Consider the following 16,260-nt stretch of genomic DNA (forward strand, 5'->3'; position numbering starts at 1 on the left):
GTTACAGCGACCTCACCCCCTCCCAGATAGCCTACCACGTTACAGCGACCCCTCCACCCCTCCCAGATAGCCTACCACGTTACAGCGACCCCTCCACCCCTCCCAGATAGCCTACCACGACACAGCGACCCCTCCACCCCTCCCAGATAGCCTCCCACGTTACAGCGACCCCTCCACCCCTCCCAGGTAGCCTACCACGTTACAGCGACCCCTCCACCCCTCCCAGGTAGCCTACCACGTTTACAGCGACCCCTCCACCCCTCCCAGGTAGCCTACCACGTTACAGCGAACCCTCCCCCCCTCCCAGATAGCCTACCACGTTACAGCGACCCCTCCACCCCTCCCAGATAGCCTACCACGACACAGCGACCCCTCCACCCCCTCCCAGATAGCCTACCACGTTACAGCGACCCCTCCACCCCCTCCCAGATAGCCTACCACGTTACAGCGACCCCTCCACCCCTCCCAGATAGCCTACCACGTTACAGCGACCCCTCCACCCCCTCCCAGATAGCCTACCACGTTACAGCGACCCCTCCACCCCTCCCAGATAGCCTACCACGTTACAGCGACCCCACCCCCTCCCAGATAGCCTACCACGTTACAGCGACCCCTCCACCCCCCTCCCAGATAGCCTACCACGTTACAGCGACCCCTCCACCCCTCCCAGATAGCCTACCACGTTACAGCGACCCCTCCACCCCTCCCAGATAGCCTACCACGTTACAGCGACCCCTCCACCCCCCTCCCAGATAGCCTACCACGTTACAGCGACCCCTCCACCCCTCCCAGATAGCCTACCACGTTACAGCGACCCCTCCACCCCTCCCAGATAGCCTACCACGTTACAGCGACCCCTCCACCCCTCCCAGATAGCCTACCACGTTACAGCGACCCCTCCACCCCTCCCAGATAGCCTACCACGTTACAGCGACCCCTCCACCCCTCTCAGATAGCCTACCACGTTACAGCGACCCCTCCACCCCTCCCAGATAGCCTACCACGTTACAGCGACCCCTCCACCCCTCCCAGATAGCCTCCCACGTTACAGCGACCCCTCCACCACTCCCAGATAGCCTTCCACGTTACAGCGACCCCTCCACCCCCTCCCAGATAGCCTACCACGTTACAGCGACCCCTCCACCCCTCCCAGATAGCCTACCACGTTACAGCGACCCCTCCACCCCTCCCAGATAGCCTACCAAGTTACAGCGACCCCTCCACCCCACCCAGATAGCCTACCACGTTACAGCGACCCCTCCACCCCTCCCAGATAGCCTACCACGTTACAGCGACCCCTCCACCCCTCCCAGATAGCCTACCACGTTACAGCGACCCCTCCACCCCTCCCAGATAGCCTACCACGTTACAGCGACCCCTCCACCCCTCCCAGATAGCCTACCACATTACAGCGACCCCTCCACCCCTCCCAGATAGTCTACCACGTTACAGTGACCCCTCCACCCCTCCCAGATAGCCTACCACGTTACAGCGACCCCTCCACCCCTCCCAGATAGTCTACCATGTTACAGCGACCCCTCCACCCCTCCCAGATAGCCTACCACGTTACAGCGACCCCTCCACCCCTCCCAGATAGCCTACCACGTTACAGCGACCCCTCCACCCCCTCCCAGATAGCCTACCACGTTACAGCGACCCCTCCACCCCTCCCAGATAGCCTACCACGTTACAGCGACCCCTCCACCCCTCTCAGATAGCCTACCACGTTACAGCGACCCCTCCACCCCTCCCAGATAGCCTACCACGTTACAGCGACCCCTCCACCCCTCCCAGATAGCCTACCATGTTACAGCGACCCCTCCACCCCTCCCAGATAGTCTACCACGTTACAGCGACCCCTCCACCCCTCCCAGATAGCCTACCACGACACAGCTGTGTAATGTAATTGTAAGATGTACAGAGGCAACAATACCTCAGGTGAATTGTTTCCTTATTATTTTAGGACCAGTATGGAGATACAACTCCAGACTCTATGGGCTTTAATCCTCTGTAGGGTTTACTGTATTAATGTCATGTAGCACACGCACGCACGCACGCACGCACGCACGCACGCACGCACGCACGCACGCACGCACGCACGCACGCACGCACGCACGCACGCACGCACGCACGCACGCACTCTCTCTCTCTCTCTCTCTCTCTCTCTCTCTCTCTCTCTCTCTCTCTCTCTCTCTCTCTCTCTCTCTCTCTCTCTCTCTCTCTCTCTCTCTCTCAATTCAATTCAATTCAATTCAATTCAAGGGGCTTTATTGGCATGGGAAACATGTGTTAACATTGCCAAAGCAAGTGAGGTAGCAATACACAAAAGTGAAACAAACAATACAAATTAACAGTAAACATTACACATACAGAAGTTTCAAAACAATAAAGACATTACAAATGTCATATTATATATATATACCGTGTTGTAGCAATGTACGAATGGTTAAAGCACACAGGTTAAAATAAATAGGCATAAATATGGGTTGTATTTACAATGCTGTTTGTTCTTCACTGTTTGCCCTTTTCTTGTGACAACAGGTCACAAATCTTGCTGCTGTGATGGCACACTGTGGAATTTCACCCAGTAGATATGGGAGTTTATCAAAATTGGATTTGTTTTCGAATTCTTTGTGGATCTGTGTAATCTGAGGGAAATATGTGTCTCTAATATGGTCATACATTGGGCAGGAGGTTAGAAAGTGCAGCTCAGTTTCCACCTCATTTTGTGGACAGTGTGCACATAGCCTGTCTTCTCTTGAGAGCCATGTCTGCCTACGGCGGCCTTTCTCAATAGCAAGGCTATGCTCACTGAGTCTGTACATAGTCAAAGCTTTCCTTAAGTTTGGGTCAGTCACAGTGGTCAGGTATTCTGCCACTGTGTACTCTCTGTTTAGGGCCAAATAGCATTCTAGTTTGCTCTGTTTTTTTGTTAATTCTTTCCAATGTGTCAAGTAATTATCTTTTTGTTTTCTCATGATTTGGTTGGGTCTAATTGTGCTGTTGTCCTGGGGCTCTGTGGGGTGTGTTTGTGTTTGTGAACAGAGCCCTAGGACCAGCTTGCTTAGGGGACTCTTCTCCAGGTTCATCTCTCTGTAGGTGATGGCTTTGTTATGGAAGGTTTGGGAATCGCTTCCTTTTAGGTGGTTGTAGAATTTAACGGCTCTTTTCTGGATTTTGATAATTAGTGGGTATCGGCCTAATTCTGCTCTGCATGCATTATTTGGTGTTCTACGTTGTACACGGAGGATATTTTAGCAGAATTCTGCATGCAGAGTCTCAATTTGGTGTTTGCCCCATTTTGTGAAATCTTGGTTGGTGAGCGGACCCCAGACCTCACAACCATAAAGGGCAATGGGCTCTATGACAGATTCAAGTATTTTTAGCCAGATCCTAATTGGTATGTTGAAATTTATGTTCCTTTTGATGGCATAGAATGCCCTTCTTGCCTTGTCTCTCAGATCGTTCACAGCTTTGTGGAAGTTACCTGTGGCGCTGATGTTTAGGCCGAGGTATGTATAGTTTTTTGTGTGCTCTAGGGCAACGGTGTCTAGATGGAATTTGTGGTCCTGGCGACTGGACCTTTTTTGGAACACCATTATTTTGGTCTTACTGAGATTTACTGTCAGGGCCCAGGTCTGACAGAATCTGTGCAGAAGATCTAGGTGCTGCTGTAGGCCCTCCTTGGTTGGTGACAGAAGCACCAGATCATCAGCAAACAGTAGACATTTGACTTCGGATTCTAGTAGGGTGAGACCGGGTGCTGCAGACTGTTCTAGTGCCCGCGCCAATTCGTTGATATTTATGTTGAAGAGGGTGGGGCTTAAGCTGCATCCCTGTCTCACCCCACGACCCTGTGTGAAGAAATGTGTGTGTTTTTTGCCAATTTTAACCGCACACTTGTTGTTTGTGTACATGTATTTTATAATGTCGTATGTTTTACCCCCAACACCACTTTCCATCAATTTGTATAGCAGACCCTCATGCCAAATTGAGTCGAAGGCTTTTTTGAAATCAACAAAGCATGAGAAGACTTTGCCTTTGTTTTGGTTTGTTTGGTTGTCAATTAGGGTGTGTAGGGTGAATACATGGTCTGTTGTACGGTAATTTGGTAAAAAGCCAATTTGACATTTGCTCAGTACATTGTGTTCATTGAGGAAATGTACGAGTCTGCTGTTAATGATAATGCAGAGTATTTTACCAAGGTTACTGTTGACGCATATTCCACGGTAGTTATTGGGGTCAAATTTGTCTCCACTTTTGTGGATTGGGGTGATCAGTCCTTGGTTCCAAATATTGGGGAAGATGCCAGAGCTAAGGACGATGTTAAAGAGTTTTAGTATAGCCAATTGGAATTTTTTGTCTGTATATTTGATCATTTCATTAAGGATACCATCAACACCACAGGCCTTTTTGGGTTGGAGGGTTTTTATTTTGTCCTGTAACTCATTCAAGGTAATTGGAGAATCCAGTGGGTTCTGGTAGTCTTTAATAGTTGATTCTAGGATTTGTATTTGATCATGTATATGTTTTTGCTCTTTATTCTTTGTTATAGAGCCAAAAAGATTGGAGAAGTGGTTTACCCATACATCTCCATTTTGGATAGATAATTCTTCGTGTTGTTGTTTGTTTAGTGTTTTCCAATTTTCCCAGAATTGGTTAGAGTCTCTCTATTGGTCTCTCTCTCTCTCTCTCTCTCTCTCTCTCTCTCTCTCTCTCTCTCTCTCTCTCTCTCTCTCTCTCTCTCTCTCTCTGTCTCTGTCTCTGTCTCTGTCTCTGTCTCTGTCTCTGTCTCTCTCTGTCTCTCTGTCTGATTGGGCGTCCAATAGGGCGGCAGACAATAGGCCCAGCATCGTCAGGTTTGGCTGCGGTAGGCCGTCATTGTAAATGAGAATTTGTTCATAACTGAGTCGCCTAGTGAAATATAATAATAAATAATAATAATAATTATTATTAATAATAATATAATAATAAAACACATACGTGTACTAAGTATTTGAACTTTCCTCTCGTCTTCTTGATTTCCAGTAGCCGTGCAGGCGGTCCACGAGGGCAGACATGCAGTCGGGGTTGGGCCCAGTTTCCAGTCTCTCAGAACTGACTTCAACAGCTTGGAGAGGCTGAGGAACAGAACACGATACGTTGCCAGGAGCTGTAAAGAAACAAGGGACAGATATAACCAACACGAAGGTAAGAAACATTTTATATAATAATAATAATATATAAACTATATATGCCATTTAGCAGATGCTTTTATTCAAAGCGTCTTACAGGATTACGTGCAAACATTTTCACATGAGTTTCCCCAGTGGGACATAAACCCACACTCCTAACGTAGCCTTGCTCCGTGCTACACAGGACCACCCATGTTTATAACTGCTGTACACTGCGGTGCTGTATATTAAATTATTATTCATGTCTGAACACTCAGACTACAACCGAAAGAATAGCAGTGCCAATCTTGTACTGTTTATCTGTCGCCACCCGGTGGTTATGTTTGGTGTTGCGTGTAAAGTACATTGAGTATCACCATGGTTACAAAGAATTTACTCCTCAGATGGGCATTTATATTTCGTTATATTTCGATATATTTAGGCATTTACTTTGCTATATTTACATATATGTTAGTATATTTAGGTTTACACTTGCTTATACGTAAGTATATAGTTCAATATATTGTTAAATACTTCAATATATGTAGGTATATATTTCAAGATACAGTACCAGGACACAGCTACTCATTCCAGGATTTTTCTTTATTTTTACTATTTTCTACATTGTAGAATTACAGTGAAGACATCAAAACTATGAAATAACACATATGGAATCATGTAGTAACTAAACAAGTAAAGGATGCCAAGAGTGTGCAAAGCTGTCATCAAGGCAAAGGGCGGCTACTTTGAAGAATCTAAAATATAAAATATATTTTGATTTGTTTAACACTATTTTTTAGTTACTACATGATTCCATTTGTATTATTTAAGTTTTGATGTCTTCACTATTATTCTACAATGTAGAAAATAGTACAAATATAGAAAAAACCTAGAATAAGGAGGTGTGTCCGAACTTTTGACTGGTACAGTATCTATTTACATATTTCAACATACGTAATTATGTACATTTCAATATATTTGGATATATATTTCTAATATATTTCTCTGTCTGTCAGATGGTCTGTACTACCTGACTACGACCAGCGGGGTGGTGTACCAGACCTTCTGTGACATGACCACAGCGGGCGGCGGCTGGACCCTGGTGGCGAGCGTGCACGAGAACAACATGTATGGGAAGTGCACGGTGGGTGACCGCTGGTCCAGTGAGCAGGGTAGTAACCCCAACCGGCCAGACGGAGAAGGGAACTGGGCCAACAGGGTCACCTTTGGAACAGCAGAGGGCGCCACCTCTGACGACTTCAAGGTAGAGCAACTTGTTTTGTCTTGTCTAGTCTAGAAGGTCTAGTCTCAATCGTTTTTTCTAGATCATCTAGTTTTGTCTAGTCTAGATGTATTTTTCTAGATCATCTACTTTTGTCTAGTCTTGACGGTCTAGTTTCAATCGTTTTTTCTATATCTTCTAGTTTTGTCTAGTCTAGATGTATTTTTCTAGATCATCTACTTTTGTCTAGTCTTGACGGTCTAGTCTCAATCGCTTTTTCTAGATCATCTAGTTTTGTCTAGTCTATATGTCTTTTTTCTAGATCATCTACTTTTGTCTAGTCTTGACGGTCTAGTCTCAATCACTTTTTCTAGATCATCTAGTTTTGTCTAGTCTAGATGTATTTTTCTAAATCATCTACTTTTGTCTGGTCTTGACGGTCTAGTCTCAATCTCAATCAATCGAGTGTTGTTTAGACTAGATTGTTTTTCTTCGATATCCACCTCATCGACTGTACAATCGGGCATCAGATTGCTTTATGATATGATGGGGTTTAAGCTGATATGTTAAATAGATGATCAGATTGCTATATCATACGATGGGGTGTAAACTAAATTAACAAAAAAACTTGTACAGCAGGGTTGGGCTCAATTCCATTTCAATTCCAGTCTGTCTAGAAAGTTAATCATGTTACAATTACAAATACTTCCCATTGAAGTGCCTTGAAAAATTGGAATTGGAACTTCAGTGCATTTCCTGAAGCAAAACACAAATCAATACATCTCCTTCTGTCTCCCTCAGAACCCTGGGTATTAATACATCTCCTCCTGTCTCCCTCAGAACCCTGGGTATTAATACATCTCCTCCTGTCTCCATCAGAACCCTGGGTATTAATACATCTCCTCCTGTCTCCCTCAGAACCCTGGGTATTAATACATCTCCTCCTGTCTCCCTCAGAACCCTGGGTATTAATACATCTCCTCCTGTCTCCCTCAGAACCCTGGGTGTTAATACATCTCCTCCTGTCTCCCTCAGAACCCTGGGTATTAATACATCTCCTCCTGTCTCCCTCAGAACCCTGGGTATTAATACATCTCCTCCTGTCTCCCTCAGAACCCTGGGTATTAATACATCTCCTCCTGTCTCCCTCAGAACCCTGGGTATTAATACATCTCCTCCTGTCTCCCTCAGAACCCTGGGTGTTAATACATCTCCTCCTGTCTCCCTCAGAACCCTGGGTATTAATACATCTCCTCCTGTCTCCATCAGAACCCTGGGTGTTAATACATCTCCTCCTGTCTCCCTCAGAACCCTGGGTATTAATACATCTCCTCCTGTCTCCCTCAGAACCATGGGTATTAATACATCTCCTCCTGTCTCCCTCAGAACCCTGGGTATTAATACATCTCCTCCTGTCTCCCTCAGAACCCTGGGTATTAATACATCTCCTCCTGTCTCCCTCAGAACCCTGGGTATTAATACATCTCCTCCTGTCTCCCTCAGAACCCTGGGTATTAATACATCTCCTCCTGTCTCCCTCAGAACCCTGGGTATTAATACATCTCCTGTCTCCCTCAGAACCCTGGGTATTAATACATCTCCTCCTGTCTCCCTCAGAACCCTGGGTATTAATACATCTCCTCCTGTCTCCCTCAGAACCCTGGGTATTAATACATCTCCTCCTGTCTCCATCAGAACCCTGGGTATTAATACATCTCCTGTCTCCATCAGAACCCTGGGTATTAATACATCTCCTCCTGTCTCCCTCAGAACCCTGGGTATTAATACATCTCCTCCTGTCTCCCTCAGAACCCTGGGTATTAATACATCTCCTCTCTCCCTCAGAACCCTGGGTATTAATACATCTCCCCCTGTCTCCCTCAGAACCCTGGGTATTAATACATCTCCTCCTGTCTCCCTCAGAACCCTGGGTATTAATACATCTCCTGTCTCCCTCAGAACCCTGGGTATTAATACATCTCCTCCTGTCTCCCTCAGAACCCTGGGTATTAATACATCTCCTCCTGTCTCCCTCAGAACCCTGGGTATTAATACATCTCCTGTCTCCCTCAGAACCCTGGGTATTAATACATCTCCTTCTGTCTCCCTCAGAACCCTGGGTATTAATACATCTCCTCCTGTCTCCCTCAGAACCCTGGGTATTAATACATCTCCTCCTGTCTCCCTCAGAACCCTGGGTATTAATACATCTCCTGTCTCCCTCAGAACCCTGGGTATTAATACATCTCCTCCTGTCTCCCTCAGAACCCTGGGTATTATGACATCTCCTGTCTCCCTCAGAACCCTGGGTATTAATACATCTCCTCTTGTCTCCCTCAGAACCCTGGGTATTAATACATCTCTTGTCTCCCTCAGAACCCTGGGTGTTAATACATCTCCTCCTGTCTCCCTCAGAACCCTGGGTATTAATACATCTCCTCCTGTCTCCCTCAGAACCCTGGGTATTAATACATCTCCTCCTGTCTCCCTCAGAACCCTGGGTATTAATACATCTCCTCCTGTCTCCCTCAGAACCCTGGGTATTAATACATCTCCTGTCTCCCTCAGAACCCTGGGTATTAATACATCTCCTCCTGTCTCCCTCAGAACCCTGGGTATTAATACATCTCCTCCTGTCTCCCTCAGAACCCTGGGTATTAATACATCTCCTGTCTCCCTCAGAACCCTGGGTATTAATACATCTCCTTCTGTCTCCCTCAGAACCCTGGGTATTAATACATCTCCTCCTGTCTCCCTCAGAACCCTGGGTATTAATACATCTCCTCCTGTCTCCCTCAGAACCCTGGGTATTAATACATCTCCTGTCTCCCTCAGAACCCTGGGTATTAATACATCTCCTCCTGTTTCCCTCAGAACCCTGGGTATTATGACATCTCCTGTCTCCCTCAGAACCCTGGGTATTAATTTTTCAATTCAATTCAATGGGCTTTATTGGCATGGGAAACATGTGTTAACATTGCCAAAGCAAGTGAGGTAGATATTATACAAAAGTGAAATAAACAATACAAATTAACAGTAAACATTACACATACAGAAGTTTCAAAACAATAAAGACATTACAAATGTTATATTATATATATACAGTGTTGTAACAATGTACAAATGGTTAAAGCACACAAGTTAAAATAAATAAGCATAAATATGGGTTGTATTTACAATGGTGTTTGTTCTTCACTGGTTGCCCTTTTCTTGTGGCAACAGGTCACAAATCTTGCTGCTGTGATGGCACACTGTGGAATTTCTCCCAGTAGATATGGGAGTTTATCAAAATTGGATTTGTTTTCAAATTCTTTGTGGATCTGTGTAATCTGAGGGAAATATGTCTCTCTAATATGGTCATACATTGGGCAGGAGGTTAGGAAGTGCAGCTCAGTTTCCACCTCATTTTGTGGGCAGTGTGCACATAGCCTGTCTTCTCTTGAGAGCCATGTCTGCCTACGGCGGCCTTTCTCAATAGCAAGGCTATGCTCACTGAGTCTGTACATAGTCAAAGCTTTCCTTAAGTTTGGGTCAGTCACAGTGGTCAGGTATTCTGCCACTGTGTACTCTCTGTTTAGGGCCAAATAGCATTCTAGTTTGCTCTGTTTTTTTGTTAATTCTTTCCAATGTGTCAAGTAATTATCTTTTTGTTTTCTCATGATTTGGTTGGGTCTAATTGTGCTGTTGTCCTGGGGCTCTGTGGGGTGTGTTTGTGTTTGTGAACAGAGCCCTAGGACCAGCTTGCTTAGGGGACTCTTCTCCAGGTTCATCTCTCTGTAGGTGATGGCTTTGTTATGGAAGGTTTGGGAATCGCTTCCTTTTAGGTGGTTGTAGAATTTAACGGCTCTTTTCTGGATTTTGATAATTAGTGGGTATCGGCCTAATTCTGCTCTGCATGCATTATTTGGTGTTCTACGTTGTACACGGAGGATATTTTTGCAGAATTCTGCATGCAGAGTCTCAATTTGGTGTTTGTCCCATTTTGTGAAATCTTGGTTGGTGAGCGGACCCCAGACCTCACAACCATAAAGGGCAATGGGCTCTATGACTGATTCAAGTATTTTTAGCCAGATCCTAATTGGTATGTTGAAATTTATGTTCCTTTTGATGGCATAGAAGGCCCTTCTTGCCTTGTCTCTCAGATCGTTCACAGCTTTGTGGAAGTTATTAATACATCTCCTCCTGTCTCCCTCAGAACCCTGGGTATTATGACATCTCCTGTCTCCCTCAGAACCCTGGGTATTAATACATCTCCTCCTGTCTCCCTCAGAACCCTGGGTATTAATACATCTCCTCCTGTCTCCCTCAGAACCCTGGGTATTATGACATCTCCTGTCTCCCTCAGAACCCTGGGTATTAATACATCTCCTCCTGTCTCCCTCAGAACCCTGGGTATTATGACATCGTGGCGGAGGACATGTCTGTGTGGCACGTTCCCAACAACTCTCCTATGGAACACTGGAACCTGGCGTCCGTCCTGCGTTACCACACAGAGAGACGCTTCCTCACCCTGCACGGAGGCAACCTGCACCAACTCTTCAAGGTATCAAACACATACACACACACACACACACACACACACACACACACACACACACACACACACACACACACACACACACACACACACACACACACACACACACACACACACACACACACACACACACACACACAGACACTCAGACCCACACACACACACACACACACACACACACACACACACTCAGACACACACACACACACACACACACACACACACACACACACACACACACACACACACACACACACACACACACACACACACACACACACACACACACACACACACACACACACATACACACTCAGACCCACACACACACACACACACACACACACATGCACACTCAGACACACACACACACACACACACACACACACACACACACACACACACACACACACACACACACACACACACACACACACACACACACACACACACACTCAGACCCACACACACACACACACACACACACACACACACACACACACACACACACACACACACACTCAGACCCACACACACACACACACACACACACACACACACACACTCAGACCCACATACACAGACACACACACACACACACACACTCAGACCCACACACACACACACACACACACACACACACACACACACTCAGACCCACATACACAGACACACACAGTACAATTGATGTGTTCTTGTTAAACGTACTTACACAGGTGTTTGAGGTGGTTTGGTCCACATTTGCGTTATGAATAACTTTGACAAACTAATGCATCAAGCTTATGCCTAGGCTTTAGCTCAGCAGGTTAACACAGTCTTGAGACCCCCCCCCCCCATGACATGTTGTGTTCTGATATCCCAGACCCACCCGGTGAGATACAATGTGGGGTCTTGCAGCAACAGAGGACCATCCGTTCCTGTTGTCTATGACCATGGAGACACAGAAACCACCAGACAGCTGTATGGACCCAGCTCAAGAAGTACGGGGCCTCTTTAATATGATCAACCATGAACTAATGAAAGAGAGTGATGAACTGAAATATATCTGTAGACATACAGTTGAAGACGGAAGTTTACATACAGCTCAGCCAAATACATTTAAACTCAGTTTATCACAATTCCTGACATTTAATCCTAGTAAAAAAAATCCCTGCCTTAGGTCAGTTAGGATCACCACTTTATTTTAAGAATTTGAAATGTCAGAATAATAGTAGAGAGAATGATTTTTTTCAGTTTTATTTCCTTCATCACATTCCCAGTGGGTCAGAAGTTTACATACACTCAAATAGTATTTGGTAGCGTTGCCATTAAATTGTTTAACTTGTGTCAAATATTTCGGGTAGCCTTCCACAAACTTCCCACAATAAGTTGGGTGAATTTTGGCCCATTCCTCCTGACAAAGCTGGTGTAACTGTGTCAGGTTTGTAGGCCTCCTTGCTCGCACACACTTCTTCAGTTCTTCCCAAAAATTTTCTATGGGATTGAGGTCAGGGCTTTGTGATGGCCACTCCAATACCTTGACTTTGTTGTCCTTAAGCCATTTTGCCACAACTTCGGAAGTATGCTTGGGGTCATTGTCCAATTGGAAGACCCATTTGCGACCAAGCTTTAACTTCCTGACTGATGTCTTGAGATGTTGCGTCAATATATCCAATAACTTTCCTGCCTCATGATGCCATTTATTTTGTTTAGTGCACCAGTCCCTCCTGCAGCAAATCACCCCCACAACATGATGCTGCCACCCCCGTGCTTCACGGTTGGGATGGTGTTCTTCAGCTTGCAAGCCTCCCCCTTTTCCCTCCAAACATAACGATGGTCATTATGGCCAAACAGTTCTATTTTTGTTTCATCAGACCAGAGGACATTTCTCCAAAAAGTACGATCTTTGTCCCCATATGCAGTTGCAAACCGTAGTCTGGCTTTTTTATGGCGGTTTTTGTAGCAGTGGCTTCTTCCTTGCTGAGCGGCCATTCAGGTTATGTTGATATAGGACTCATTTTACTGTGGATATAGATACTTTTGTACCTGTTTCCTCCAGCATCTTCACAGGGTCCTTTGCTGTTGTTTTGGGATTGATTTGCACTTTTCGCACCAAAGTACGTTCATCTCTAGGAGACAGAACGTGTCTCCTTCCTGAGCGGTATGACGGCTGCGTGGTCCCATGGTGTTTATACTGGCGTACTATTGTTTGTACAGATGAACGTGGTACCTTCAGGCATTTGGAAATTGTTCCCAAGGATGAACCAGACTTGTGGAGGTCTACAATTGTTTTTCTGAGGTCTTGCCTGATTTCTTTTGATTTTCCCATGATGTCAAGCAAAGAGGCACTGAGTTTGAAGGTAGGCCTTGAAATACATCCACAGGTACACCTCCAATTGACTCAAATGATGTCAATTAGCCTATCAGAAGCTTCTAAAGCCATGACATCATTTAGTGTATGTAAACTTCTGACCCACTGGAATTGTGATACAGTGAATTATAAGTGAAATTATCTGTTTGTAAACAATTGTTGGAAAAATTACTTGTGTCATGCACAAAGTAAATGTTGTAACCGACTTGCCAAAACTATAGTTTGTCAACAAGAAATTTGTGGAGTGATTGAAAAACGAGTTTTAATGACTCCCACCTAAGTGTATGTAAACTTCCCACTTCAACTGTATAAACTGTTGTTCCTTTATCTCAGGAAGTATGTGATTTTTATTCAATCATATTTTATCCACCATGACACATAGACATAATAGAGTGGTCTTTCACTCAAACTAAATATACACCCCCCTGAAAAGAACATATATATTTAAGGGTGTGTGGTATATGGCCAATATACCACGGCTAAGGGCTGTTCTTAGGCACGACGCAACACAGAGTGCCTGGATACAGCCCTTAGCCGTGGTATATTGGCCACATACCACAACCCCCCGAGGTGCCTTATTGCTATTATAAACAGGCTACCAACGTAATTAGAGCAGTAAAAATACATGTTTTGTCATACCTGTGGTATACGGTCTGATATACCACGGCATCAGCCAATCAGCATTTAGGGCTCGAACCACACAGTTTATAAATATATACAGTATATACGCCTGTAGATGAGAACAACGTTACTGTCATTAAGTTTATACAGAAGGGGAATCTGTCTATGGAATAAATGACGTGGCTTGTATACGTTTATATCATGTTTCTGCCATGTTCTTTATCTCCTAAAGGTGAGTTTCAACCTGGCTTCATCACGTTCAGAGCCATAAATTATGAACGAGCAGCCATGGCCATCTGCTCTGGGGTCAAACCAACTGGCTGTAACACTGAACATGTAAGTTAAAATGAACAATCGTGGTATTTTTTAAGGCAAATAATTACTGTGTGTGTGTGTGTGTGTGTGTGTGTGTCTGTGTCTGTGTGTCTGTGTGTGTCTATGTCTGTGTCTGTGTGTGTGTGTGTGTCTGTGTCTGTGTGTGTGTGTGTGTGTCTGTGTCTGTGTCTGTGTGTCTGTGTGTCTGTGTGTGTCTTTGTGTGTGTCTGTGTGTGTGTGTGTCTGTGTGTCTGTGTGTGTGTGTGTCTGTGTCTCTGTGAGTGTGTGTGTGTGTGTGTGTGTGTGTGTGTGTGTGTGTGTGTGTGTGTCTGTGTGTGTGGGTCTGTGTGTGTGTATCTATGTGTGTGTGTGTGTGTCTATGTGTTTGTCTGTTTGTTTGTGTGTGTGTTTGTGTGTGTCTGTGTGTGCAAGCATTAGATGACATGCATGTGTCCATCTGTTTCATAATGTGTGTGTGTGTGTGTGTGTGTGTGTGTGTGTGTGTGTGTGTGTGCGCGTGTGTGTGTGTGTGTGTGTGTGTGTGTCTATGTGTTTGTCTGTTTGTTTGTGTGTGTGTTTGTGTGTGTCTGTGTGTGCAAGCATTAGATGACATGCATGTGTCCATCTGTTTCATAACGTGTGTGTGTGTGTGTGTGTGTGTGTGTGTGTGTGTGTGTGTGTGTGTGTGTGTGTGTGTGTGTGTGTGTGTGTGTGTGTGTGTGTGTGTGTGTGTGTGTGTGTGTGTGTGTGCAGTACTGTATAGGTGGTGGTGGACACTTCCCTGAGGATGCTCCCAGTCAGTGTGGTGACTTCACTGGCTTTGACACGAACGGTTACGGGACCAACACAGGCGTTAGTGCGTCCAGGGAGATCACCGAAGCTGCTGTCCTGCTCTTCTACCGTTAAATTCCATCCAACAACCGTTTACTATGTTCTATACACTGTAAAGAATACACCTTTATTGTCCAAATGAACCAACCATTCCATGATATTGAATAGAAAACCAACCATTCCATGATATTGTATAGAAAACCAACCATTCCATGATATTGTATAGAAAACGAACCATTCAATGGTATTGAATAGAAAACTAACCATTCCATGGTATTGTATAGAAAACTAACCATTCCATGGTATTGAATAGAAAACTAACCATTCCATGGTATTGAATAGAAAACTAACCATTCCATGGTATTGAATAGAAAACTAACCATTCCATGGTATTGAATAGAAAACTAACCATTCCATGGTATTGAATAGAAAACTAACCATTCCATGGTATTGAATAGAAAACTAACCATTCCATGATATTGAATAGAAAACTAACCATTCCATGGTATTGAATAGAAAACTAAACATTCCATTGTATTGAATAGAAAACTAACCATTCCATGATATTGAATAGAAAACTAACCATTCCATGGTATTGAATAGAAAACTAACCATTCCATGGTATTGAATAGAAAACTACCCATTCCATTGTATTGAATAGAAAACTAACCATTCCATGGTATTGAATAGAAAACTAACCATTCCATGGTATTGAATAGAAAACTAACCATTCCATGGTATTGAATAGAAAACTAACCATTCCATGGTATTGAATAGAAAACTAACCATTCCATGGTATTGAATAGAAAACTAACCATTCCATGGTATTGAATAGAAAACTAACCATTCCATGGTATTGAATAGAAAACTAACCATTCCATGGTATTGAATAGAAAACGAACCATTCCATGGTATTGAATAGAAAACTAACCATTCCATGATATTGAATAGAAAACTAACCATTCCATGGTATTGAATAGAAAACTAACCATTCCATGGTATTGAATAGAAAACTACCCATTCCATTGTATTGAATAGAAAACTAACCATTCCATGGTATTGAATAGAAAACTAACCATTCCATGGTATTGAATATAAACTAACCATTCCATTGTATTGAATAAAAAACTACCCATTCCATGATATTGAATAGAAAACTAACCATTCCATGGTATTGAATAGAAAACTAACCATTCCATTGTATTGAATAGAAAACTACCCATTCCATGGT

At 44.3% G+C, this 16,260-nt stretch overlaps 1 protein-coding gene across 1 annotated transcript; it reads left to right on the forward strand.

Annotated features, from left to right (window-relative positions):
* The first annotated feature begins 1,913 nt into the window (after window positions 1–1,913).
* Window positions 1,914–15,431, forward strand: LOC120040700 (intelectin-like). The gene is made up of 7 exons (XM_038985768.1): window positions 1,914–1,938; window positions 5,029–5,190; window positions 6,170–6,417; window positions 10,760–10,918; window positions 11,775–11,892; window positions 14,116–14,219; window positions 14,952–15,431. Exons 1-7 carry the CDS (start codon window positions 1,914–1,916, stop codon window positions 15,102–15,104), a joined length of 969 nt encoding a protein of 322 aa, XP_038841696.1. The 3' UTR covers window positions 15,105–15,431.
* The last annotated feature ends 829 nt before the right edge of the window (window positions 15,432–16,260 follow it).

This window comes from Salvelinus namaycush, unplaced genomic scaffold, assembly GCF_016432855.1.
Source record: "Salvelinus namaycush isolate Seneca unplaced genomic scaffold, SaNama_1.0 Scaffold374, whole genome shotgun sequence".
Lineage (NCBI taxonomy): Eukaryota > Metazoa > Chordata > Actinopteri > Salmoniformes > Salmonidae > Salvelinus > Salvelinus namaycush.